The sequence below is a fragment of the Thunnus maccoyii genome, chromosome 24, assembly GCF_910596095.1.
Source record: "Thunnus maccoyii chromosome 24, fThuMac1.1, whole genome shotgun sequence".
Classification (NCBI taxonomy): Eukaryota; Metazoa; Chordata; class Actinopteri; order Scombriformes; family Scombridae; genus Thunnus; species Thunnus maccoyii.
In genome coordinates, this window is record NC_056556.1 from 10,097,457 (window position 1) to 10,122,180 (window position 24,724).

Below are 24,724 nucleotides of genomic sequence, written 5' to 3' on the forward strand. Positions count from 1 at the left end.
AAGAGTTATGTGTGCACAGACTAGATACAATAAAGGTATTTAAAATATTTTAGTTTCTAGCGTCTGCATTTACCCACCAGCATCTAGAGAAAAGTAAGAAACATGCTCCAAAATCAGTAGAAAACAACACGACCCATTAGTTAGAGGTTTCCATTTGTAAAGAATAAGCGAAGTCAGCTACAAGTTAACCTATAGGAGTACATAAAAAATAACACTTTGACATTCAAAATATACCAACAAAGAATGCTTTTGCCAAGTATTTGAGCATATATATATATATATATATATATATATATATATATATATATATATATATATATATATATATATATAAATAATAACAATAATATATTTAATTTGTAATGCACTTTTCATTCATGGTGACACCCAAAGTGCAACAGTATTAATAACAGAGAACACACAACATAAAGAAAATAGTAAAACAAGTTAAGATGAAAAAGCTTTACTGAATAGAATAGAATAGTCTGAAAACAGACAAGGGTCTGTGCTGCCCCCTGGAGGAGCAAGCTGCTGGCAGATCAGAGGGTGCAGGTGGAGGTTTGTGGTGTGATCAGTTCCTGTAGGTAGGGAGGCGCATGTCCGTCGATGGATTCGTATGTGAGTAGCAGGACTTTCCTGAAGGAGACAGGGAGCCAGCGCAATGAAAACAGAATTGGTGTTATATGTTTGTGTCTCATCAGGATCCTGGCAGCGTTTGTCCTGGATGTAGGGGAGAGTCGGGTAAGATGATCCAGTAGGGAAGCTGACCAACCCCTAATATCTAGGCAACTATGTTTTGTCATGTGACCATAAATTCAGGAATCACCCATCATGTCTATCTGGCTGTGATGGAGAGAAGCACATGAGAGATGTTGTAAGTATTTTTTTTACACAGTCAAAGTAAATTTTCTTCATGTCAATATAATGACTATTATGTCAAAGAAAATTTATCCAAATCTAAAAATATGTATTATACATGTTGGTGATTTGCGAATGAATAAAACCATGTGAATCACTTAGCTGAAGATTAGCTTGAATTGCTTTTTTTCCAAAGTGGTGGACAAAGGCTATGGGGTAAATTGAGCCAGTGGTTCAAACTTAAACATTGTTTAAGTTAATAGTTAATAGTTAAAGTTAAAGTTTAAGCTATCATGCCAAGTACCTACAAGAGAAAAACCAGCTAGGGCCAAACACCCTTTGAAAAGATGTCAAGAATGGACAATCCACCAGATCAGTGGTATTGTCAGGTCATAAAAAAGGAGTTAAAGAAAGTAAAAAGGGTACAGTGGACAGCAGGAGCAAATAGGGTCCTCCCAGAGGAGTTAGTAGACAAGGAGCTTGTAGACCATATCATGACGCTGGCTGACCAGTTTCATGACCTGAAATACTGTGAACTGGCATTGGAATTAGCAGGAAGAAACATTCCTGTCCCCAAAAACTGGAAAAAGAAGGGTTAAGCAGGTAGAGTGTGTAGGAAATCACATGATTCATTAGGTCAGCATAGATAACTTATCTTGTGTAGTTTAATACAGCACCATGATAGAATGAATTACAGCCTACCTTTTAAAGTCGAGATTGGTTCAAGAATGTTACGGCACTCCACCGTCTTTCCTGTCATATGCCTGAAGCGACATCTTTAGGAAGGTTTTCAGCCTTCAAGGTGGCTTGACATCAGCTTCATATTCAAGACAAAATAATGAGGCATCTTTCCCACTGAGTTGAAGAAGCTACTTCAACCTCTAAAGGCTTGAGGAACTGCAAGGAACGTTGAATAGTTATTTGTTGAATGGTCTTAAAAAGTCAGATGGTCAGTTTACCTCCAGATAGCTCAACTTATCCACCCATTTGGATCAACTTACCCCTAGCCCGAGGCAATTTGAACACGTTCTTTTGAGAAGTCATATTTTCAGGTCCCTTTGCCATAGATACATTCAATTTTGATAAAAGACATCCTGAAATAAAGGTAGATGTTTTCATTCTACTTCTGTCTCATTTTTCTTACCTAAAGACCTTAAAAATTGGCTCATCTTATCCCACTCTCCCTACTGGAGCTTTTGGACGCTCCTGCCAGGAGAGGGGCAGAGTTTAGAGATGTTTTTGAGATGATAGAAAGAGGTTTTGCATAGATGTCCTATATGGTCATCAAAAGTCAGCTGAGGGTCAAACCTAACACCAAAATTTAGTGACTGAGGAGGAAAGGGGGAGATGACTGAATCTGAATTGGAGTGCCAATAAGGAGAACTTAAGTTTTGCTGCTCTTTAACTGGAGGACATTTGTGCTCGTCCAGGCCTTTAAATAATTATATCATCAGGAAAACATTGTTCCTCTGAAAAGGTGCCAGCTGCCTTGTCCAACAATCTGTTTTGGAGAAGTGATCTAACCTTCAGTACACATGACTCAGCGTTTCATCAGTGACAGTGAAAAGTGTCGACTTGCTGCCAAGTGGTCAAAATAGCTTCATGTGAGTCGATTTACAAAACTACAAGCTTCATTCAGGTTGTTTTTTTTATTAGCTCATATAAAAACATATAATACATATACATATATACACACACACATACACACATTCTTTAAGTCCACAAACACAGCAACAAATCACATTAAGTACTCATCTAACAGAGCATCAATAGGTCAGTGCCTTTTTCCTAAAAAAATGGTAGAACACAATATCTGATCTTTTTTTTTTCTAATGTTTGGTTGAAAGATGCTATAATTCATTCTTGATTGATGCTTTCAATTAATTAGTCCTGCTTTGCATTTTAAAAAAAGAGCTTTACAGATAATTTAATCATCTGAAACTCATTACTGTGTTTAGAAAAACAGATGATTTGATCATAGAAAGTGGCGTTCTTTTAACTATAAGTCTAATACTTTGTTACAAAAAAAAAATACAAGGAAAAACTAAGAATGAGTGTCTTTAGAAAAAAAGAAAAGTAAGTGCCAAAGGAAACCCCATCAACCTCCATTTAAACATGGACACAGTGCATCTGAAGGACACAAAAAAGACATTTCAACATCAGAATTTAAAAAACACAGAGGAAATATTAAAACATTAACGTTCGAAGATGGAGATGAGTAAAGTAAGGTCAGTGTTTTAAGGGATTCTGGTTTGCAGGAGTGATAAAACATAAACATAACCTAAACATTCAATGGCAAAAAAAACAACAAAAATGATTGACTTTGTTTGATCTTACATACTTGCCACACACACACACACACACACACACACACACACATAACGAGTCACAATGCTTTGATTGTTGGTTGAGCGGGCGGCCCAAACCAGACAATAGCTTTCCTTTTCCCCCCTCTGCTGTCAGTACAGTTCCTCCCCACAAAGAGCCTGCATGGATCCACACCAGAACCTGCCTCTGATAGCACTCTGATCCTCTCCGGCCTCTGCTGTAATGTGCTGGAGGTGCCAGCTGGTGTCCGGTATGCTGTCGGTCACATGAAAGCGCACTTCGCTGGGTGTCCTGCTATTGTCTAAACTTTAAGGCACCTCATTGCCTCTCTAGAAAATTCTGTTCTTCAACGTCAGAGCTTTTAATTCATTTCAGCCCTATTTATCCCTACATGATACCTGAACTTTAGTCTTATTCTCTTTTTATTCCATTTTTTAAAAACTTAACTTTATAATCTCCCTTCTTAGTATTTTTTAAATACTGTTTTAATACATGTGACTTAATGACGATAATAGCTAGATAAATGGATTTCAGCGGCAGCACTGCAGCCTTAAAAACATCTATTCAATGCAAATGTTGATTTAATGTGTTCACATAAACAGGTAGAGTAAAAGAAAAACCTCAAACATGCCTTAATACCTACTTTTAGTCAGTTTAAAAGATCAAAAACTTATTTATTTGGAAGGAGCTTTAAGATAACTTCTCTGTCACTATCTGCTTTATTATTACTTTTAGACTGCTTCAAAAAATAAGAAATATTGTGCAGTGTAAAAACCACCGGACTGATCCCATACCCTTGACTTTTAGTGCTGTTGTTTGTATTATTTGTATACGCACTTTTAGTAAAATTTCACTCAACATGAGCACTTCCTAAAACATCTCAGCGTTACTCTGGATCTTGTGGACCATCTGGTTTTACAGTTTGCTTGGCGTCTATGCCATTGGTGTTTCCTCTGCCAACATAAATAACAGGAAATACAAGTTAGTAGTGGTAGTGGAGGAGGTTTAACATCACTTGTTAACTCAAAATATGTAAAATATGTATGTAGACACAAGCAGGTGATTTTTCAGTATTATCTTACCGTCGTCTGCTTTTGCCTTATCTTGACGAGCAGGGGTGCCATTAGATTCAGCAGCAGCTCTTGCTGGATTAATAGTAAGATAGTGGATGTCAATTTTTTTTCAATCGTATTAACGGAAACAGACTGTGAGCTGAAACTTACGTTGCCTGTCCTTCCTCCAAAAGTCTGTAGTGGTGGAAAAATAGACAGTGAGACAGTGAGACAGCGCAGCAAAGAAACAGCACAGTCTCAAACAACACTTTCAAAGTATAAACAGGGATAATAGTGTAAGTTATATAAGTTACTGACCTGCTTCCCACGGCATGGAGGCTGCAGGGACAGAATTACAGCAGAAATATGTTTTAAAAAGTTCATATTTATCACTGTTTGCTTCATATAAACAAGAAATAACTTAGCAAAGTGCAGACCTTCAAAAGTAGGTTAAAATTTAAGTAAAAAAAAAAAAGTAATCATTCTGGATGTGTTCAGCATTAACAAGTGTAGAACTGTGTATTTCAGACTAATGGGTCATTTAAGAATTTATTATTTGGTCTAAAGTGCAACAGGAAAAGTCGTAGAAATCAATAAGTTTCTTCCTCTTGTGAGCATGAATGTGTTCAGGAGGTTTTTTTGAGGTGCAGTGTGTTGCTAAAAACAACAACTAAATGTAAATGATCACATTATCACCTTCAGAGTTGATAACAGGATGTCTGCTGGACCAACCAAACTGATATTTTTTAATTCTACCCTAAATTCAAACCTAAGATGTCTTAAATTGTAAAAAAAAAAAAAAAAAAGAAAAGAAATTATTATGTCCAGTTTATAATAAAATGTTGTAATTCACATTTTTTGGGCTATTTTTTTGCCATCATTACATTGGGATAGTGAAGACATGACAAGAAATAAGGGGGAGAGATGCAACAAAGCAGTTCAGCATCGCCATCTTAAAGGGAAACTTTGGTATTTTTCAACCTGGACACTATTTTCCCATCATTTTGTGTCTCAGTGATTAATGGGGACAAAAATCTTTGAAATTAGTCAGTTTTTGAGTGAGAGTGCTGCAGCCGGCAACCATGAAACAGTTACTTAGACACAAAAAGATGAGAAAATAGGGTCCAGGTTGAAAAGTACTAAAGTTTACCATAAACCCCCGAATAGGGCGTCCCCTAATTCATATTTTATATGAAAGAAAACCAAAGAATCCTGCACGCATTTTAATAACACAACATTTTGGTCAGGACAAGTCTGATTTACATTTTTAAAAATTTTTTATAAAGAGCAAGTCATTTGAAACATGACATTTTGGTGTGATTTGAAACTCATTTTGCTTCAGAGATTTTTCCTTTTGTGTGCGCCTCAGTCTGCCACCAGCACCTGTATTTTTGGATGTGGGGCTTGTGGGAACTTTTCAGCTCTAGAGGGAAAAACCTTTACTGGTTGAATCTATTTGACTGAATCCAAACTCTGGTGTTTACTGTGGAGCTTTTACATGAAAAATCTGCCGCTGTCAACATCTGTCAGTGAATAAACACAGGATTAATGTGCCCTGTTATCCACACAAATGCAAAAAATACAAAAAAAACACAACAAAACCCCACTAAGACTGTACAATACTTTAGATTACTTTCCTTAAATAACCAACTTTCACCCCTCTCTATCAGAAATGCTTCTTTTCAGAGATTTAAAAGACTTCTTACCTTTCTGGAAGAACCACATCCCTGCAGGAAAATCAAGAGAATGATTAAAATCTCACATCAGTCTAACTGCTAATATTAATAAAATGCACATAAAATGAGTAAATACAGGATCACAATTTGTCACCTGCTTTCCATCTGTGAGTAAGAACCAGCAGCACCACAACAGTCAGCAGACAGATGAACACTGTGAGCCCTGTGTTGATTTTCAGACCTCCTCCTTCAGTTTTGTCAGGTTCTGTAAACAGCAGCAATGAGTCGGGCCACAATGGAAAATTCCTCTTGTGTCTAGGAGTTGAACAGAAACGCTTCACTGTGATAACTCACCGCTACCAATGACGAAAGGGTTGGGGATGGGTTGGCTGCTCGCCTTGCTGACTGGATTCTCCAGCTCACAGCTGAACTTGATAATGCTTGAGTGGTTCTCCTAGGAGAAATATTAGATCACAACCAAACATTTAAACATTTCATTTTTTCTGTATGTTTAAATTCCCCAAAGGTAACAAGCCTTAACGAGACGCTTCCTCTGAGGATTCATTCAATTCAATAAATATCTTCATCTATCATACTCATAATAATCCCTATTAGTCACGTAACCAACTCCCTATACTGTATAATACACACTGGATAGTTAACTCTATATACAGTGAGCAGTAAAATGAGATCTTGTCCCACGTGTGTCGTCCCGACTTTAACGTTCACATTGTGGGATTGTAGTGTAGTGTACATACCATGGAGACTTTTTTTAGTCAATTATGGGAATTTTTAAGGGCACTTTATTGTGCATATATTTCACATATTGGACACTCAAATAAAATGTGTATAAGTGTTAAGTGTAGTGAACTATATAGTAAATAGTGTGATTTCAGACACAGCCGATGAAATACGATCCTCTAGTCCAGTTTGAGTAGATCAATGAGTCTGAATGTTTATCAGATACCAAAACTCTGCACAACAGTTTATAATATTCCAGTAAAGGATTTTACCAGAGGTGTAGCGATTAGTCAATGAATCAAATAGTCGATTGACAGGAAATTTATTGTAGCTGTTTTGATAATCGAATAATCGTTTTAGGGAAAAATTGGTTTTGGACTGTTGCAAACACAAAACAAGACATTTGAATACATCACTTTGGGCTCTAAGAAATTATAACTGGTATTTCGCTCTACTTTTTTTTTTACATTTTATACACAAAACGATTAATTGATTGAAGGAAAAACTAATCAGGTTAATCAATAATGAAAATAATTGTTAATTGCAACTCTAAGATTTTACAACACTGGAAAGTTATCATTTTGACTTTCATCATGGAGAAACACAGTGTTCATGTTGCAAAAGTTATCTACCAGAAATGTCTGCTTTAGAGCTGCAATGATTAGTGGCTCAACAGAAATTCAGCAATTATTTTTAGAATTGATTCATCTTTTAAGTGTTTTTTTGTAGAAAAAATGCCAAATATTTGATGGTTTTCATTCTCCAATTTCAGATTTTCTGCTTTTCCTTGTCTTACATTATAGTAAATCGATTGTTGGTGGGACATAATAAGCCCTTTGATGACATCACCTCGGGCTGTAGAAAATTGTGATGGATGTTTTTCACAGGTTTTTGATGTGTTACAGATCAAAACGAATAATTGATTCATCCAAAAAAATAATGGGAAGATTAACTGATAATGAAAATTAGTTGCAGCTCTAGTGAGCTTGCGTGATCAGCCAATGCAGCGCTTTGGAATAATGCTGAATTGTAGTAAAGTTTATTAACGTTTTTGGTTTAAAAAAACTATAAGAGACAAATACACGCACACACTGATCAACATATTCATCCTCTATAAACAATACCTTTGTAACAGTGTGTGTCTTAGATGACACGCTCGGTGAATTGTCTAACTTCCAGTTATAGGTGACTGGTTCAGCGCCGGTGATGTTGCCATCACAGGTCAAAGTACATGAAGTCTTTTCCTCATCACAGGCTTCAGAGACAGTGGGTGTAGAGACGGCAGCTGTTGTTATTTAGGAGAAAAAAAAAAAGAGAAAAAAGCCATAAGCCTGTCACATTTTCGTTTTCTTACTCCCACTGTCTGATTTCCTTGATGTTTCTCTCTCACAAACTAGCAAACAGATTTTTTTTTGACAAAATCTGACAGCAGTGGGACAGGAGAAAACCTTGATAAACTTTACCAAACTGTGTCTAATTTATCCACTTACAGATGACTTTCAGTGTAATTGGACTGTAGGCAATGCCGTTTATCTCTAGTGTGTACGAGCCGTTGTCTTTCAGAGTCAGGCCTGTGATCGTCATCTCTCCACTTGAAATGTTCAGTTTAGTACGGGCTATAAACAAACATAGACAGTGTTAGCTTATAAACAGAAGTCTTAAACTCACAGATGATTAAAAATTTAAGCAAGAGTTGAGCTAAACTCGGCTCGTTATACTTTTGAAATGACGATAGGAATCAATGTCCTTTCCATCCCACTCAATAGCAATGTCAGGACCATGTTTCCACATGATACTTGTGGTGCTGTCAGTCACAGAGCCCGCATCTGGTTTGAGGACAACATCATCGTCCACCTTCTTGTAGAGAATTGACCCTGTGAAGACAAAATGAAGCTCAGTGTGCTGTTTTTATTGACTTAACACCCTTTAAATATGCTTTTTTAAAAGGACTCTGGACACTGACTCTTAAGATATGGACATAAGTAGCAGCAAAGAGTGGATTGAAGAGGTGATTTATTGTGATTGTTGTGCATATTACGGCTCTGTTGTTGAGGAGGCTGGGTGGTAGGAAGGCTGATCATTTTGGAGGCAGTGAGTTTTAGTTGGGAAACAGTGAGGTGAAGAAATAGCGAGAACAGTTGTATAAATTCTTTTGTGGCTCTGGAGTAACCCTGATGATGTCATCAGGGTTATTTTGGGTTGGGCTTAGAAACTTCAAATTTATTAACAGACACATACAAGGCACTAAAAGTCAAGATGTTTACTTTTTATTTGATTTATTTATTTAGTCAGTGTCTTGTAAGTTTCCCATCTTGATTGAACTCTAATATTAAATCACTATAGGGCTGCAACTAATGATTATTTTTATTATAGATTAATGTGCCAATTTATTTTCACAATTAATCATTTGGTCAATAAAACATTCGAAAATCATGAAAACCCGCATCATGACATCCTGGAGTCCAAGGCAAAGTCCTCAAATGTCATATTTTGTCCAACCAACAATCCAAAATATTACATTTACAGTGATGTAAGTAAGAAATTTTCACATTTGAGAGCACTGAACCTGTAAATGTTTGGCATTTGGCATGCTTGAAAAATTACTTGAACAATTATTCAATTATCAAAAGTAGCTGATTAGTTTTCTTTTGATCGACTAATTGTTGCATCTCTTAATCAGTACAGCACCTCTTTAAGAAGAAAAAAGATATTTCACTAAACTACATGTTAAAATGGTTTATAGGTGACAATATAGAGTATGCTTACTGACTGTTTCATTCTTGCTCTTCTCTGTAGTCTTTTTATTCTGTTTCTACTTTGTTCCTCTACTTTTATTCTGTTCCTTTATTCTCTTATAGTCTGTTACTTTCTAATGTATGTTCTCTTTTGCTTGGACTATTATAGTCTTACAGTAGTGGAAAGTAACTGATTACATTTACTCAAGTACTGTACTTAAGTACAATCTTGAGGTAGCCTACTGGTACTTTACTCATTTCCATTTGATGCTACTTTATACTTCCACTCCACTACATTTCAGAGGGAAACATTGTACTTTCTACTCCACTGCATGTATTTGACAGCTGTAGTTGCTTTTCAGATGAAGATTTGACACAATGGATAATATCACAAGCTTTTAAAATATAACACATTGTTAAAGATGAAACCAGTGGTTTCCAACCTTTTGGGCTTTTGACGTCATACAAAAAGCAGTGTGTAGTCTGGGTCATATTACAGATGTCTATGAGCAGCTCCACCAAATAGTGTTTTTTCCCTCTAAACTTCTCACATGGTTTCATTTCAATAAATGTTCAAATGATCCAATATTTCAGAAAAAAATAAAGATTAGAGAAAAAGTCCAAAAACTGAAAACAGATTTGTGTTTACATTGCTGTATTGGTACTTTTACGTTTAAGTAAATGATCTGAATACTTCTTCCACCACTGATATACTGTTTTCTATTTTAATTCATGGCCTTCCTTTCAAATAAATCTTCAGTTCCACTCTGCTATAGTATATATTCTCTCTTCTGCTCTTCATTTATACTTTCTTTCCTGTATTATTGACAGTTGATACCATTAGTGTGAACCTCCTCACTACCTCATGCTAGTCTTACACTGGGTGGGGCCATGAATGTGCAGCATTTCAATACTGCGACACAAAGATACATTAAACCCATGAGAAGAAGCTATAAATCAGCTATAAGTCGATTAACAGTAAATACACTTACCAGAAACTGTGGACACAACAGCCACTAAAACACACAACCAACCGCGCAGTATCACGGATGTGAAAGGCGGCCACATCTTCGTCACCTAGACGGCCACAAACGAGGTTAAAACTAAACTGCTTCCGTTGTGAGCCGAGAGGAACATGTCAAGCAACGTTACTCAAAACAGAAAGTGTTGTAGGCTACATGCGTTAAGCTAAAAATAAGTCGTGAGCGACGACAGTTTGAAGCAAGCTGAAAGTGAAAGTTCAACCGAGTCGCGTCTAGACGTTAACCCTAGATTTGCGAGATTCTCGCGAGATAGATAGATATAACTGGTAGCCGTAACCCGCACATCTCGCGAGTTTCGCAAATCTAGGGTTACCATCTAGAAAGGCCATCACAGCAGGCTCACAATGTCCACGCCTCCACATGAGGACATGTTGTTATATGATTTAATATCATTTTGAATATACTTCATTGTTGGATACTCACTACAGTAGTGTCTAATACTAATCCGAAACCATTGTTTTATTGCTGAAAAACTGCATATGAACTTCATTTTCCCCGATTTCCCCACTGCACACAACTCCCTCCTACTGTCTACTGACTGTTACTACAGCTGGAAACCTCCGGAAAAAAAGAAGAGCACTAATCACACTTATGATTAGAGAAAATCAGTACCATCCATTATTTAATTACAGCACATTTAATAATGACAGCCCCCAGCCATTTGAGCTGAAATATACAGCAGTCTGATACAGCACTGCAACGATTAGTCAATGGATTGATTAGTTGCCAACTATTCAATTTATTTTTAACTATTTTGATAATAGATTAATCGTTTTGAGCAGTTTTTTGAGCAAAAAAGCCCAAATTCTCTGATTTCAGACTCTAAAATGTGACTCTTTTCTGGTTTCTTTAGTCTTTTATTAGACAGTAAACTGAATATCTTTGGGTTGTGGACAAAGCGAGATATTTGAGGGCTCTGAGAAACAGTGGATTATATTTTTCACAAATTTCTGAGAGGCCTGCAATTAATAGTTTAAAAGGTTGAGATAGAGGTGAATATCTCTCTAGTGGTTTGTGCTGTTGTACTTTGTCCCTGCAGAAATATTTGCAGCCACATACAGTGTGTTGCTTTTACACTTGATAGAGGGTCAAATTTAGCCTGTAGCATGCTATTGCACGCCCCTACTATACATGTTTTATTTAATTTCTCTGTTTTACATAAAGAGTAATGCACCGGCCTGGAGATTTTGGCCCTCGCTTGACCGGGCCCAGTTCATTCAGGCTCTAATCTAGCCCAGGTCCTGCGGATAATCAAGTTTTTATTTGTCCTAAACCTGTATTTGAACTTCACAAGTCTCTTTTTTTCTGTAGAGGAGATTTTAAGCAGGGGGACATGTTTTTTCAACTTAGGATTTATTTAAACAAAACTTAATACATTAAAAATAGTTTCTGAACAGTGTATTGCATACAGCACAGTACAGTAGATGTAAAACATATTACACTGTTTTACATCTTTACAGTAGTATTTTAAAAAATCCAATTATAAACTGACAAGAAGAGCACTTTACAAACTCCCAGGTGTGAGGCCTTTTTTGTTGTGAACACGGCAACTTGCTGCATCATTCCTCCTGCGGTTCCTCCAAGTTCTCCAGCTGCAGCCACAGGCCTCCCTCGGCACGCAGGACGAGTTGGGGGAGACGGCGAACGTCCCCAGAACTGCTCCCAAGTTTGGGGTCCACTCCCGGGGCCAGGCGGAACCTGAGCAGCGTCAACGCCACGACGACTCGAAGCTCTGCCAGGGCGAATTTCTGACCGATGCAGTTCCTGTGAACACACACAACTCCTTTTCTTTATCAACACATTTCTAATAACGTCAGACCATATTCGGCCTAGAAGTTATAACAATGAAGACAGTTTACCTGGGGCCTGAGGAGAAGGGGATGAAAGCATGAGAAGCTCGGCCCTCTGTGTTGGTCGGGTCAAAACGCAGAGGATTAAACTCCTGGAAGAGTTTAAATCACACAGGTCAAACATGACAGATTTGTACTAAAGTGAAAAGAAAATGGAAGTACATATTGTTTATTTCTTACATGTGGATCCGTCCAGACAGCAGGGTTGTGGTGTGTACCATAAATACTGACCAGACAGATAGCTCCTGGGGAAGGTTTACAGGAAAAAAGAAGTATTTAGAGAATAGTTTGCATTCACTGCTTCACTCAATACTGGTTATCAGTAGTGAGTGAAGCTATTCTGAAATTATTCTGATCAGACCTTTCGCTTCCCAGTTGAGGTTGGCTTAATGTAAACTCTTCTCGAATGGAAATCCCCAATCAAAACCATGAAGTATGTGATCTAAAGTGGGTCGCTGACATGCAAGAATATGAGCAAAACTCTGCTCTATAAACCTTCTTTAAAATTTCTAAAATCTATTTTTTTAACATTTTGAAGCTTTTTTGATGCCAAGAGTCTCTCCCTCTCACCATGTGGTACTGTCCGACTCTCTGGTAGCGCCATGTCTTGGGTGTACTTCCTCGTTACAGCCTGTACAGGAGAGTGCAGCCTGAGAGATTCTCTGATGCACATGGTGGTGAAGGGAAGGTTGGACAGATCCTCCCTGTGAATGCACGCATAATGCATATTCACATTTAAATGCTCTTAATTCCCCACCTCTTACAGTGCAGTTTTACAAAGAAAATTAATATCAGATGTCCAGTAATTGAGGTCTTGTGTGTGTGTGTGTGTTCTCACCACTCTATTTCATGTTTGTCTCGTCCCTGCATCAGATCCATTACTTCCTGTCGGCATCTTTCCTGATAGTGAGCGTGGCGTGCTAAATTATACAGTGTCCAGCAAATCGCACTGGCTGTGGTGTCATGACCTGTGGAAAAAGTAGGAAGGTTAAATTTTATTGTGATTTAATGGTTATTTTTTGAGTCGTTTGCACATTAAAGTGAGACTGTTGAGGAAAAACTAACTAATTCTTAACTTCCTCTAACAAATAAAAAAATGGAATTTATAAGCAGTAAAATGCACCATTGCTTATTTCTGTGCACAGAATCAGCTCTCTAAGTTTATGACTGTTTTCCACCTGTACCTGCAAACATGAAGGTGTTGGCCTCAGCTTGTATCTCCTCGTCTGCTAAGCCTTGTCCGTCCTCATCCTGCAACACACACGCGTTTTGTAACACAATACAGAATTAATTGATCTTTTAAAGTAATTTAAGGTTACTCTTTGTCTTCTGTCCCACCTTTGTCAGCAGTATGATGTCCACAAAATCTTTCTTCCTCTGTGCTGCTGTGGTGAGATTAGATTGTGATTCTGTCTCCATCTGTTGGTTGATGAGGGCACGGCGCCGCTGCACCACTTCCCTGGTAAACCTGCAAACAACAAGTTTTACCCAAAACACAGAATATGATCAAATAAAACAGACATCGCTATAGAATTTGCTAGAACACAACATGTTACTGTACTACATGATATGACGCAAGTTGTTGCGATTGAATATTATAAGATGTAATATGTTGTTATAATGTGATACTGCACAATGTAATATGATGTATTCTGATACATTAAAATGTACTTTACAACACACAAGGTTGCTAACATACAATATATATTTCAATATGATAAAGTATAATGTAATAAAATGAGATTCTCTATAACAAGAATACAATACAAGAGTAGAATATAAATAGTATTTAATGCAAAAAGGACATGGTGTAAGATATTACAGTAACAGCTTGGTTTCTGCCATTTTTCAGTAAAAATGTGTTACAGTAGACTTAAAGATTCTTATATTATTTGCTGTATAAAAGTGAGAAGGTCACACCTGTGTATGTACTCTACCTGTGTACAATGCTTAAGGCCTTTTTGAACTGTTTTCCCTGCTGTGTCCTCCAGTAAATCCAGTCCCAGTGGTGTAAAATCTTCTGGCGCCGGTCTATTATCAGATCACTCAGCTCCACTATGGCTGACACATACTCACTGGTGGAGCTGAAGAAAGAGGCATTATTCAAAAAAAAAAAAAAGAAGAAGTATAACAGTAATAGAATGTATCAGTGGAAAATAGTTAAGTGTATGTCCTTACTGCTGACAGTTGCTGTTGTAGCTAAAGGCGCATTTCAATAAACTGTCCAGGGTCATTAGAGTGATGTGGTCAAACATCTCTAAATTGGTCGTGCCTTCTGCCACCAAGCGCCGCCACTTCTCCTGAAAGATGCATACATGGAGAACGCCCCAGTAGCTGGATGGTCACTGTGAATGCTACATAACCGTAATAACCCTGGTTTTATTTCAGACAGGGACATTTTTAAAAAATGCACAGGGTGAAAATCTGACCCAAAATATGGGTTGTTTGAAGCAAAAATAAAAATCTCACTGACAAATTAAGAATAAATTAGACATTTAGTAACCCCTGGGAAATTATAATATCATTTATACCCAAATTAAGACTATAAATTCTCATGGCAGATTGTATTTTTGTGGATGTGACTTAAGTTTTGATAAAGCCAGCAATATCCTGAGACAGCCACAATAATCCACCATTGCAATTAACATGCAGTTAATGTTTCTGACACTAAAGGCTGTGCACACATTTTACACCAGTACTGATGTATAAAATCAATATTTACCATACAACAGAAATAACATGCAACCAACAATAACATGAACACTGTATGCATTTTTACAACGTCTTACATGCATGGTGTCAGCTGAAGTGTTGAACTTGATGACGTAATTCTTCAGAATATCAAAATGAAAAGCTGGAGTCAGCAGCCGCCTCCTGCGGGACCACACCTCTCCGTTGCTTACCAACAGACTCTGTCCTGGGACATGATAGAGATATGATGATTTACAAGTGGGGATGATAGTAAATTGTTTATTAGTCTTAAAAAAAACCCACCAATAATGTCATCAGGAGTTCAATTTAATGAAGGAAAATGTGACTTTTATCAGACAACAACCTTACTGCACAGTACTGTATATTGAATATATGAAAATAAAGGCAGACAAAGGGCTGATTGACTCCCACACAAACAGGTTTACTCAACTGGTTTGTCATCTTCCTTAGTGTTAAGAAATGTGGAACCAGATTACCGGTATCAACTGTGAGAAACCCAGACTTTCAACAGACCAAGGTGGCCTGTTCAACTCACCGAGCCATGGACGCAGATGCCCGTAGATAAGCTCATCTTTCACTGTGATGCTGGCTGGATGGGGAGAAGCAGTGAAGAGCGTGAAAATAACATTAAGTATTAAATGGGGCCTTTGGAAATGTGGTTTAATATTAATGCAGTTCTGATAACATCTCCGCTGATGCATACTGTACGTTTAAGGAAATAATACAAATATATCCCATTTAATCTGACTGATGGGGTGTTACTCTACCAGGTGCCATCAGCAGAGGTTTGACGTAGTCCGGATGGAAGAGTCTGACCAGGTGATAGAAAGGACCGAGGAACCAGCTGCAAGAGTGTGTGTATGTCTGCACCAAGTCATCCACCCGGAGGAGACCTTCCTCTGTACTCCGCATCTGATGCACAAATAAATATCACAATACATTACAATACATATCAGTTACTTTATGGCTTTATCTTTTAAATTAAAGGTGAACAAAGTGAGTTTGCTGAATTGTTACGCAGCATTTCAAAGGATATTTATCAAAAAGAGGATGTTATGTAATTTTGCAACACAGAGCACATCCTGTATCACACTGACAAATGTGCAATTAGGTTTCCTGATGTGGTTTTTCACCATTTACAAATCATTCAAATGCATTTCAAGAGTGACATTGTGGAAATATTTAAATGTAATACAAGTTGGATATTGTCTGTCATTATTACATGTATGTTAGTGTGTGTTTTACCAGCCCTGGTGTGTGTGTCCTACCTGGCCCAGGTGGCCTATCAGCCAAGAGTGTGTAGGAGGTTTGCTGAAGCAGGAAAGCCTGTGCATGTACCAGGCGTGTCGGGCCAACAGCCTCGCCGTCCAAACTGCAACCAGAGTGACCAGTCCTGTACTGACCACCACCAGGACCTGACAGAGGCAAGTCCAGCTGAGCACCTGAGAGATGAGACTCTGGAGGAGAGACATCCTGTGACAGAAACAGAGGCAGAGTATCCAGATGTCCAGCTTGCGTGAGACTCGTCCTGCTCTGACAGTGGCTTCGCTTGCGAGACTCAAGTGAAGCTGTTGATGACGAAAATACTCAGAACGTGACTGTTCCACCCATTATTGCAAATATTTGAACAGGAACAGCTGCTGTAACCATTATAGGAAACATCAATTCCTTTTTTCTGTTGAAATAACCAAGCCCTCTTTTAGACTATGTTGCGTCCGCTACAGTGATTTGATTCATATACTGCATGTCACAACTCAACTCTTAGACTGTGACAAAAATAGAAGGCGTGGATATATTGAATACTACTTATGTATTTGTTTTTGTTGTAGTTCATGGGTCTTTGTATTGTTATTGATAGGGATATACTGTAATTGCCCCTACAAGAATTTGTATCATAAGGTTATTTAATGTATTTGAAAGGGACAATACCCATTGATTAACATATTTTTAAATGAGGTAGTCAACTAGCCAAGTTGGCCAATTTTCATCTTTTTTTCCATGCCAAATATGTGCACTTTATTTCACTCCAGGCACTAATTTATGCAAAACACAAAGACATATGGCCTTGTGTGAAAATAATGGAAATAATTGTAAAGTTAGTGTTTGTTTTGTAAGTCAAATTTTGCGGGAGTAAATCAAGTTTCTCTGTTATATGGTGTATGTTTTTGAGTTTTTCAGCCTGTCCGACTTTCTGACTAGGGAGCTGGGTTTTACGAGGAGCTCCTGAAGGCCTCATTGATTGGCACACCTGAGCAGAGCAGACACGATCGATACTTGTAACAAGAAGTGACGAAAATGATTTTGAAAAGTGTTGTTTGACTTCTGAAGGCAACCTGAAATGAAAAGCAGGTGACTCTTTGTATATTTTCAGCCGTAATGTTTATACCTGTCAGATTCAGGTGAGTTTTAATTGAATAAATGTGTATGGACGGTGTGGGAGAAAGGCGACATAGCTGGCTAATTTAGCTAATTATCTTAATTTCGACCAGCCAGTCGTGGTTTTTAATAGCAGGATACTTTCCATCTTCGAGGTAGTAATTGCTCAAAAAAGAAGAAAAAGGTGTTTTCTTCTGCCAGCTTTTCTCAACTTCCACCAAGCTGTTCACCATGTTTAGTTCTCCTGGTATGAATCTGCCAATATTTTTTTCCATAAATCGTCTATAAACTGTCAGAAAATGGTGGAAAATATTCCCAAATGCCAAGGAGACATCTGTAATTTGCTAACTTTGCCCGACCAACAGTCAAACATCCAAAGGTTATAATGGTATAAAATCAAGAAAAGTCGAGGAAAAAATGTTGAATAAATAAACAGTAATTCAAAATTGATGCCAATTAATTTTTTTTTCATTTCTAATTGTTTGAGCTGTAGAAACATATTCCTGTGGTGTATTTAGCTGTTCAGACTATTTTCATCAATATGTAATTAGTTTATTTTTATGTTGCTTGGTGTTGTAGGAAGTCAGCTATAAACTCTTGTTTTTAAGGTGAATATTTGACATACATGAAATTTTAAATTATATTGCTTTAGGTCAAGAAATTACAGAATGAAGTACAATGTTTTCTCCCATAAATAAGAGATATTAATTTTTGAGCTGATGGGGTAAAAGAGAGAGAACTTAAAGTGAAAATTAAAGTCAATTTATTAGATTCATAGAAGATGATACCTAATTTGAAATTACAAATTAGCCTCATCAATTGGGTGAAACAGAGGCGTTGAGTGTTGTAGCTGTTTTGTGAGATCATAATGTCATGATCGCTTTTAGCTGTAAGAAATTATTTCCTAATCTAGTCAAGTCAATTTTATTTATAAAGCATATTTAAAAACAACCCACATTGACCAAAGTGTTGTACAGACCAGAGCAGGTAGCTTAAATCACAAATACAAGAAACACCGACACAAACAAGTCACACAGCTCGTAGGCACAAACAGACAACACATATGGGGAAAGGCTCAAGCCAAAAATCAGCCACATCAGGAGGATTCAAACGCTGGTGAATAAAAGTAAGTTTTGAGCCTGGAGAGAGGCCAGGATAGGTGTAATATGGGCCCTCTTCCGGGTACCTGTCAGGAGCCTGGCTGCGGCCTTCTGGACCAGTTGCAGGCAGGACAGGGACAATTGACTAATCCCAGTGTGCAGGGTGTTGCAGTAGTCCAAGCAGGATGATAAAAAGGTGTGGATGACTTTCTTTAGGTCTTTTAAAGAGAGAAACAGCTTGATTTTGGCAATAGTACAAAGCTGAAAAAAACTGGCTTTCACTACAGCGTTAACTTGCTTGTCAAACTTAAAAGCGGAAGTAAATATCACACCAAGGATTTTGAAATGAGGTTTGACAATCAGGTTGCCAAGACCGTTGGTAATTACTTTGATGCCAGCGGGGGGGGGCAATTAGGACAACTTCAGACTTGCTGACATCCAGCTTAAGGCACTTTGTCTTCGAGGCATTTCAAGAGGCTAACTAGATTGGACTTGTCTAATGTTGTCAAATGTTTTACATTTAAAGGAGTTTGTAAAGTGCATTTGCGTCATGCAATGAATTGGTGATATTTGACTGTCGGCAAGTTTTCTAAAAAAACAAGTTTCAAACATCAGTAGGAAATGATTTCTATGGGAACCAAAAGCTAGCTGCCTGCCTGTATCACTATTGTTAAAGTAATTTCTGCTGCTTTATCACAGAGGTTTTAATTGCTTTTTTATTAGATTGTACTGCAAGCGCCCACTGTTGAAGTCTGGTCATTTTGTGCATAGACACATTCAAATATTTACTTTTTAAATTGAAAAATATCCAAAATTTCTTTTGGAGTTAAACAACTTAACAGCTACATCTGCCAAGAAAACGAGCCAATAATCTCAAACATCCCAATGATATTATAACCAGTTTTGAAAATATTACCATTCCTTAGTTTTCATTACAGCAAACATATTTAGTTTCAGTCTTTTCGGCAACTCAGAATCTTTTTAATTTCATCAGATGCTCATTTCTTACTCTTCTTCCTCTGTGTGCATGTGGCAGGTTTTCAGCTTGAAATGAATGAGATGGCTGAGGAACGGGACAGGTGTGACAACCAAAGTAGGTCTCTACCTGGTTCCAGCTCCCCTCTGTCGTCTCCCTGCCGTAGCTCCACCCAAACGTGGCTGCCAGTCGCATCACCTCCGCGGCTTTCCTGGAGTGATCGTGAGACGGAGCAGGATGAAGACTCAGGGGACCGTCGTGCTGGGATGCAGGCGAGTGAACTTCCTTTGTCTGGTCTCTATGAGGAGCTCTTCTGTACCAGCCAGACTTCCATCCCTCTGGTGCCTCTGGCCGGTGCCCTCATGACCTCCTCCAGGCCGCAGAGCGACGTGGTGAAACAAGGTTACCTGGGGAAGCTGGAGCGAAACCACAGAAGATATTTTGTCCTGAGGGCAGGAAGTCACACCGGGCCGAGCCGACTCGAGTGGTACAAGAGCCATGAGAAGTTCACAGCAATGGAGAAGTCTGCTAATAAAGCTGCGCTGTTTGGGTCCAGCAAGCAAGGGTTGGTAAAAGTATCTTTCACTGTTTTAAGGCTTTAAACGGGGCTTCTCATTAACTCATACCATCAGTAACATGCTCTCAATTCTGGAGAAAAACTAGATTTTAATGCCTGGAGCTTCGTTTTAAAACATATTGTACTTCACAAATATAAGAGAAAATTTTCGATATCTTAAAATCGAATGTTTATTCTTGATCTTGGTAAAAGAAGTTGACAGTACAATCTCACCACAAGGTCCATTCAGAAGTAGCACTGGATCTAGCTTTCAGTCGTATCACATGATCTTCCTCAGCAGATGAGTGGAGTGTGTCCAGCTGTCGTGGAATTACACATGTTGAAATTTCCATTTTATTTTTCTTTTCCTTGTTGGTTAAATACAAACTGTTTTCAAGGCCAAGAATGAACATTCAATCTCACAACATGGACAAAAAGTCTTTAAAGTGCTCAGAAAAATGTGAGATTTCAGTATCTACAATTTTCCATGACAACTGGGAAAACTCCATCTACTGAGGAAGATTGTGTGAAATGATTGAAAGCTCCAGAACAGCTTCTGAATGGAGGTGGTGGGATTTTTCTCAGTTTCTAAATGTTTTCTTAAGCAGGATGATGTCTGATTCAATATTAGCGGTAGTTATCAGCCCTACATGGTAGTCTTATAAGATTCTTGGTGACACTGGTGACATTCATGACATTTCCCCAGTAAAAGCCAGTGAGTACTGCTTGCTATAGCTTATTGTCCAGCACTAGCCACTGGATTCACTAGGGTGAGGGTGAGAAAAGGGCTATTTATACAGTAACTTCAGAAACATTACAATCTAAAATGAAATTGAATTAATTCCCTCTTCCCAGGGTGATTTACCTGAGGTGTTGTCTTGGTGTGAGCCGCATTGGCAGTTCCAGAAAAGGCTACACGGTGGCGTTGTATGCCAAGGATCAGACAATGGTGTTGGTCGTGGAGGACCATCGGGAGCAAGAAGAGTGGTGCATGTCCATTAAGAAACTGATGGAGGAAGAGCAGAAGGATGAAGATCATGGAGAAGGGTTTGATGAAGAGGATGATGGGTATTGTACTCTGCCTCCTGCTGCCTTTTTCAAAGAGGTTAGACCTGATTGGTATTTTCTTTTTTCTTTTCCTGTCGGTTGCAGTAGTTGTAAAGGAACATTTTATTTAAATCAAATTTTAGGTTCCTATTGGTATTTTGTTCTGGGATGTGAACTTGATATCTTAGTATACAATTTGCCTTCCCTGACCTTGACAATTAGGAAAATAAGAATATATTTAATATGTTCACAAAAAGACTATCATGGTCATTTTACCCCCTATATTCCAGATTCAACAAGGCACTGTTGTGTCATACAGTACATAATGTTTCTTAAAATAACATCTATTTTCATTACCACTGAAACCACAGAAAGGAAATCAATGGTGTGGCAGTTGGCAACAGTTGTCTATCAACAGTTTTACTTTTGCAAAAATCACAGAAAATCAGCTGTATTGTGCAGAATTAACTGTGAAAAAGTTTAGTGAAATCTGGTGAAACTCTTCTTTAATTGGTTGTCTTCAACTTACAACTCATTCCAAAATGTACAGCTCGGTACTTTAACTCAACTTAAACTTTCCTGTAGTGTTTGCAAAGCTAATAGCACTCTCACAATGGAATTTAAAACAGCCTTTTCAAGTACCAGCTCTTGATTGGATATAAAACATATCCCTGCCCGATCTTCGCCCCTGCTCCCTTCACCTTCTTGTTAAGGTTTGGCCCGTCACAGTGAAGCCCAGAGGTCTGGGCCGCTCCAAGTCCCTGACGGGGGAGAGCCGGCTCTGCCTCACAGCTTCAGCTCTCATCTTGATCAGAGTGGGCGCGTGCAATGATTTGCCGTCTGTATCGATACCTTTGCTGAGTGTTCGGCGCTTTGGCCACTTGGATGGCTCATTCTTCTTGGAGCTTGGCAGGTCAGCACCGAACGGGCCTGGAGAGATCTGGATGGAAGCAAGAGACCAAGGTAACTATAAATAAAGCATGTGTTGATTCTACTCATTACAGCACTTCGGTAGGACTGTGACCCCTCCTCTTTATGCACAGGAAACCCCGCACTGGCCCAGCACATTCATGAGGTGGTTCGGGAGACAGTAAGGGCTCTGCGAGCTCTTCCAGATTTCAGCAGGTCACCAACCTCCAACCACACCAACCACAATCAGCTTCAAACCCTTATGGCCTCAAAACGCTGCAGACCCAAATACAGAGACAAGCTGGTGAATGTGAGACCTCTCAGTTTTTCCCTGGTCCTGCCCCCCAGGAACTCTGAAATCCAGACTGGTACAACTCAATGTAACCTAGAGCCCGGAAAACCAGATAAACCTGAGCCTGAATCTACTCTCAGCTTCACCTTGGATCTCAGCCCCCAGAGCTCCAGGCCTGAGACTGGCAGCTACATGGAAATGAGGATGGATCATCACCTCCCAGTCAACAAAGAGAGGGAAAACGACTGCAGCCAGACTGCCATGGTGACAGGGGACCACTGCGGTGTTACACCCTGTAGGATGGAGGGCTGGGAGCCAGGTGAACAGGAGGGGCCGGGGTACATGATGATGTCACCACAGACCCGCCACAGTTCGTCTGTGCTGCCTCAGGATGACTATGTGACCATGGCGAGCCCACATAAACTAGGCTGGCCAGCCTACTCTTCCTCCTCCTCTTTGCTTCATACATCGTTCAACAGGTGAGTCAAGGTTGGGAGTAATATTCTGAAATCACTTGAAATTGTTGATACTGGTATGCTGGTACGCTGAAATCATAAATAATTGTCATACTGTGTAGTTCTTATGCAATTTTAGTACACTTAATTACAGTAAAACATATGACAGTACGTTAATTAGTACAGTCAATAATTGAATCAAAGTACTGTTTATAATCTTTCCAGTTTTAGGCATGGTTTTAGGGACTTTTCCCCTGGAGAAATTATATTATCATACAGTGTTAGTGACTGATGCATACCTGCTTGGCCTCATTAGTTACCTCAAGCAGCCTTGAGAAGTCACTTATACATATTAAACAGGTGATTTTTAGAGTTGTATTAAAACTGATATTTTCTGCTATTTGGTATTTAACTTATGACTGATTTCATTTTTATAGTTTTCCCCTGTTTATTTTTTTGTGTGTGATTTCAGGACATAATAAAACTGAATTGACTAGTAGGCTTTGAAGCTCTGATTAATTAGTTCCCGTGTAAATTGCTGGTGCATTAGTTGCATGCTGCAAAATTTTGTAATATTGCAACGGGAAAGGTGTCTGAGATATGACATATGCTAAAACAGGAAGAGAAAAAAGTCACAATGAAACTCTTACCAACACAGACTAAAAGAGACTTGGTAGTATTTACCACAAATAGAAATTTACCAAGAAGTTATGCAAGACATTCATTTTGTTCACCCCGTCTGTATTGTTTGGACTACAGTTTGTGAAATGCTACCTCTCTTTCTTTTGTAGCTCCGCCTCTGACAGCTACTCTCCTCTGCACCCGTCACATCATCAGACCAATGAGCACAGTCAGTCTCACTGGCTGGTGACTTCAGTCCAACAGTCACAAACAGAGGCTAGCCAATCACAGAGGAGCATCAGCTGCTCCGCTCGGCCACAGGATGATGCAAGGCAGGAGCAGAAATTATCCCAGTACAGACGACTCCCATCACAGAGCAGGGTCACTTCTTCTCCTGTGGGGAGTGTTGAAGGGTCTGGACTGATGACTCCGTTCTTCACAGATGGACAAAGCTATTCTAGACCAGTCCAGGCTAGTCCAAACTCTGGTTCAAGCCGGTCTAGAAGAATGCAGGCTGCACCAGAACAGTCTTCTGTCAGAAGATACCGACTGTCGTTGTGTCTGCCTTCATGCCTGCAAGCTGAAGACAGATCCTGAATGTGTGTAATAATTAAATGTCTCCCCAATAATCCGAACTGGAGCTACTAATTTATTCTGGTGCAGCAGGTGACTGAGGTCACTGGCCACAAAAAGTAAAACTTACTGTACTGAGCTGATATAAAATATTGTATTTAATGTGTCAGTGAGACTTTAAGGTCTCAAAATTGCATATTATATGTTTGAGAAGAATGAAGTAGTCTCTGTAGACAAATTAAGTCTCCTATATGTGTCTGTAAATGCACTCGGTCAGACTTTTTGTCTGGTTTTTCTTTTGTTGCAGTTTGTTTCATAAAACCTGGACTTTGGGCCTAAACCACACAGCACCTGAAGATGTTGCACTGTTATATGAAATAATTAAACAATAAAGTCACGAGAATGCAGGGTTTTTTTTCTTTAGCGCTTCATTTCACACGTTCATACAGATCAGTGTAGAACTTTGGATGTCCTGGCAGAAATGGAAATCACAATGATGTATTGATTCTGTCCCTGAAATAAAATAACGTACAAGCTACTCACTAATGTCAAAGACAATTTAATATGTCAAAGAAAGAATCAGACACAGGCATAGAGTTATTTACATACATGGACTTTTAATTAACACAATCTGTATCTAGATATGTTATCTCTATAGGGAAAAACGCCTGTCAATACAAGGTGTAAATGCACTCAGAAGGCATTGTGATCAGACCTCAGACAGGTATAAATGCGATCTGTACGGTATTACTAAAAAACACACATAACTAAAGAAAAATTGTCCCAGCAAGTTGAAAGGTTGTGTAACTCTGCTTCTTCCTGTA

General features: G+C 38.6%; 4 protein-coding genes and 1 long non-coding RNA gene across 7 annotated transcripts in view; 2 read left to right on the forward strand and 3 right to left on the reverse strand.

The window, feature by feature from the left end:
• Positions 1 to 24,724, reverse strand: part of LOC121891932 (nectin-2-like) — a 933,424-nt gene that overhangs the window by 339,407 nt on the left and 569,293 nt on the right. The window lies entirely within an intron of this gene.
• Positions 2,882 to 10,665, reverse strand: LOC121891961 (carcinoembryonic antigen-related cell adhesion molecule 21-like). The gene is made up of 11 exons (XM_042404682.1): positions 10,383 to 10,665; positions 8,374 to 8,529; positions 8,146 to 8,271; positions 7,780 to 7,940; positions 6,269 to 6,368; positions 6,069 to 6,179; positions 5,945 to 5,965; positions 4,557 to 4,577; positions 4,410 to 4,433; positions 4,269 to 4,331; positions 2,882 to 4,139 (listed from the first exon to the last, which is right to left on the reverse strand). Exons 1-11 carry the CDS (start codon positions 10,456 to 10,458, stop codon positions 4,120 to 4,122), a joined length of 879 nt encoding a protein of 292 aa, XP_042260616.1. The 5' UTR covers positions 10,459 to 10,665; the 3' UTR covers positions 2,882 to 4,119.
• On the reverse strand, positions 11,685 to 18,647 carry LOC121891937 (cytochrome P450 4F3). The gene is made up of 14 exons (XM_042404645.1): positions 18,558 to 18,647; positions 16,264 to 16,468; positions 15,763 to 15,907; positions 15,531 to 15,584; positions 15,073 to 15,200; positions 14,462 to 14,583; positions 14,221 to 14,367; positions 13,622 to 13,751; positions 13,468 to 13,534; positions 13,122 to 13,251; positions 12,854 to 12,987; positions 12,464 to 12,528; positions 12,293 to 12,375; positions 11,685 to 12,197 (listed from the first exon to the last, which is right to left on the reverse strand). Exons 2-14 carry the CDS (start codon positions 16,465 to 16,467, stop codon positions 11,993 to 11,995), a joined length of 1,614 nt encoding a protein of 537 aa, XP_042260579.1. The 5' UTR covers position 16,468; positions 18,558 to 18,647; the 3' UTR covers positions 11,685 to 11,992.
• Positions 15,451 to 16,343, forward strand: LOC121891985. The gene is made up of 3 exons (XR_006094250.1): positions 15,451 to 15,626; positions 15,766 to 15,853; positions 16,273 to 16,343. It is a non-coding gene; the product is annotated as an uncharacterized LOC121891985 (long non-coding RNA).
• On the forward strand, positions 17,210 to 24,307 carry LOC121891930 (insulin receptor substrate 1-like). 3 transcript variants are annotated; one of them, XM_042404635.1, is made up of 6 exons: positions 17,210 to 17,394; positions 19,508 to 20,012; positions 20,859 to 21,108; positions 21,764 to 22,013; positions 22,094 to 22,730; positions 23,498 to 24,307. In XM_042404635.1, the coding sequence occupies exons 2-6, from the start codon at positions 19,522 to 19,524 to the stop codon at positions 23,922 to 23,924; spliced, it is 2,055 nt and encodes a 684-aa protein (XP_042260569.1). In that variant the 5' UTR covers positions 17,210 to 17,394; positions 19,508 to 19,521; the 3' UTR covers positions 23,925 to 24,307. The 3 variants fall into 3 exon arrangements, with proteins under 3 accessions (XP_042260569.1, XP_042260568.1, XP_042260567.1); XM_042404634.1 differs by having other exon boundaries at positions 17,210 to 17,344; XM_042404633.1 differs by lacking the exon at positions 17,210 to 17,394 and adding an exon at positions 17,537 to 17,618.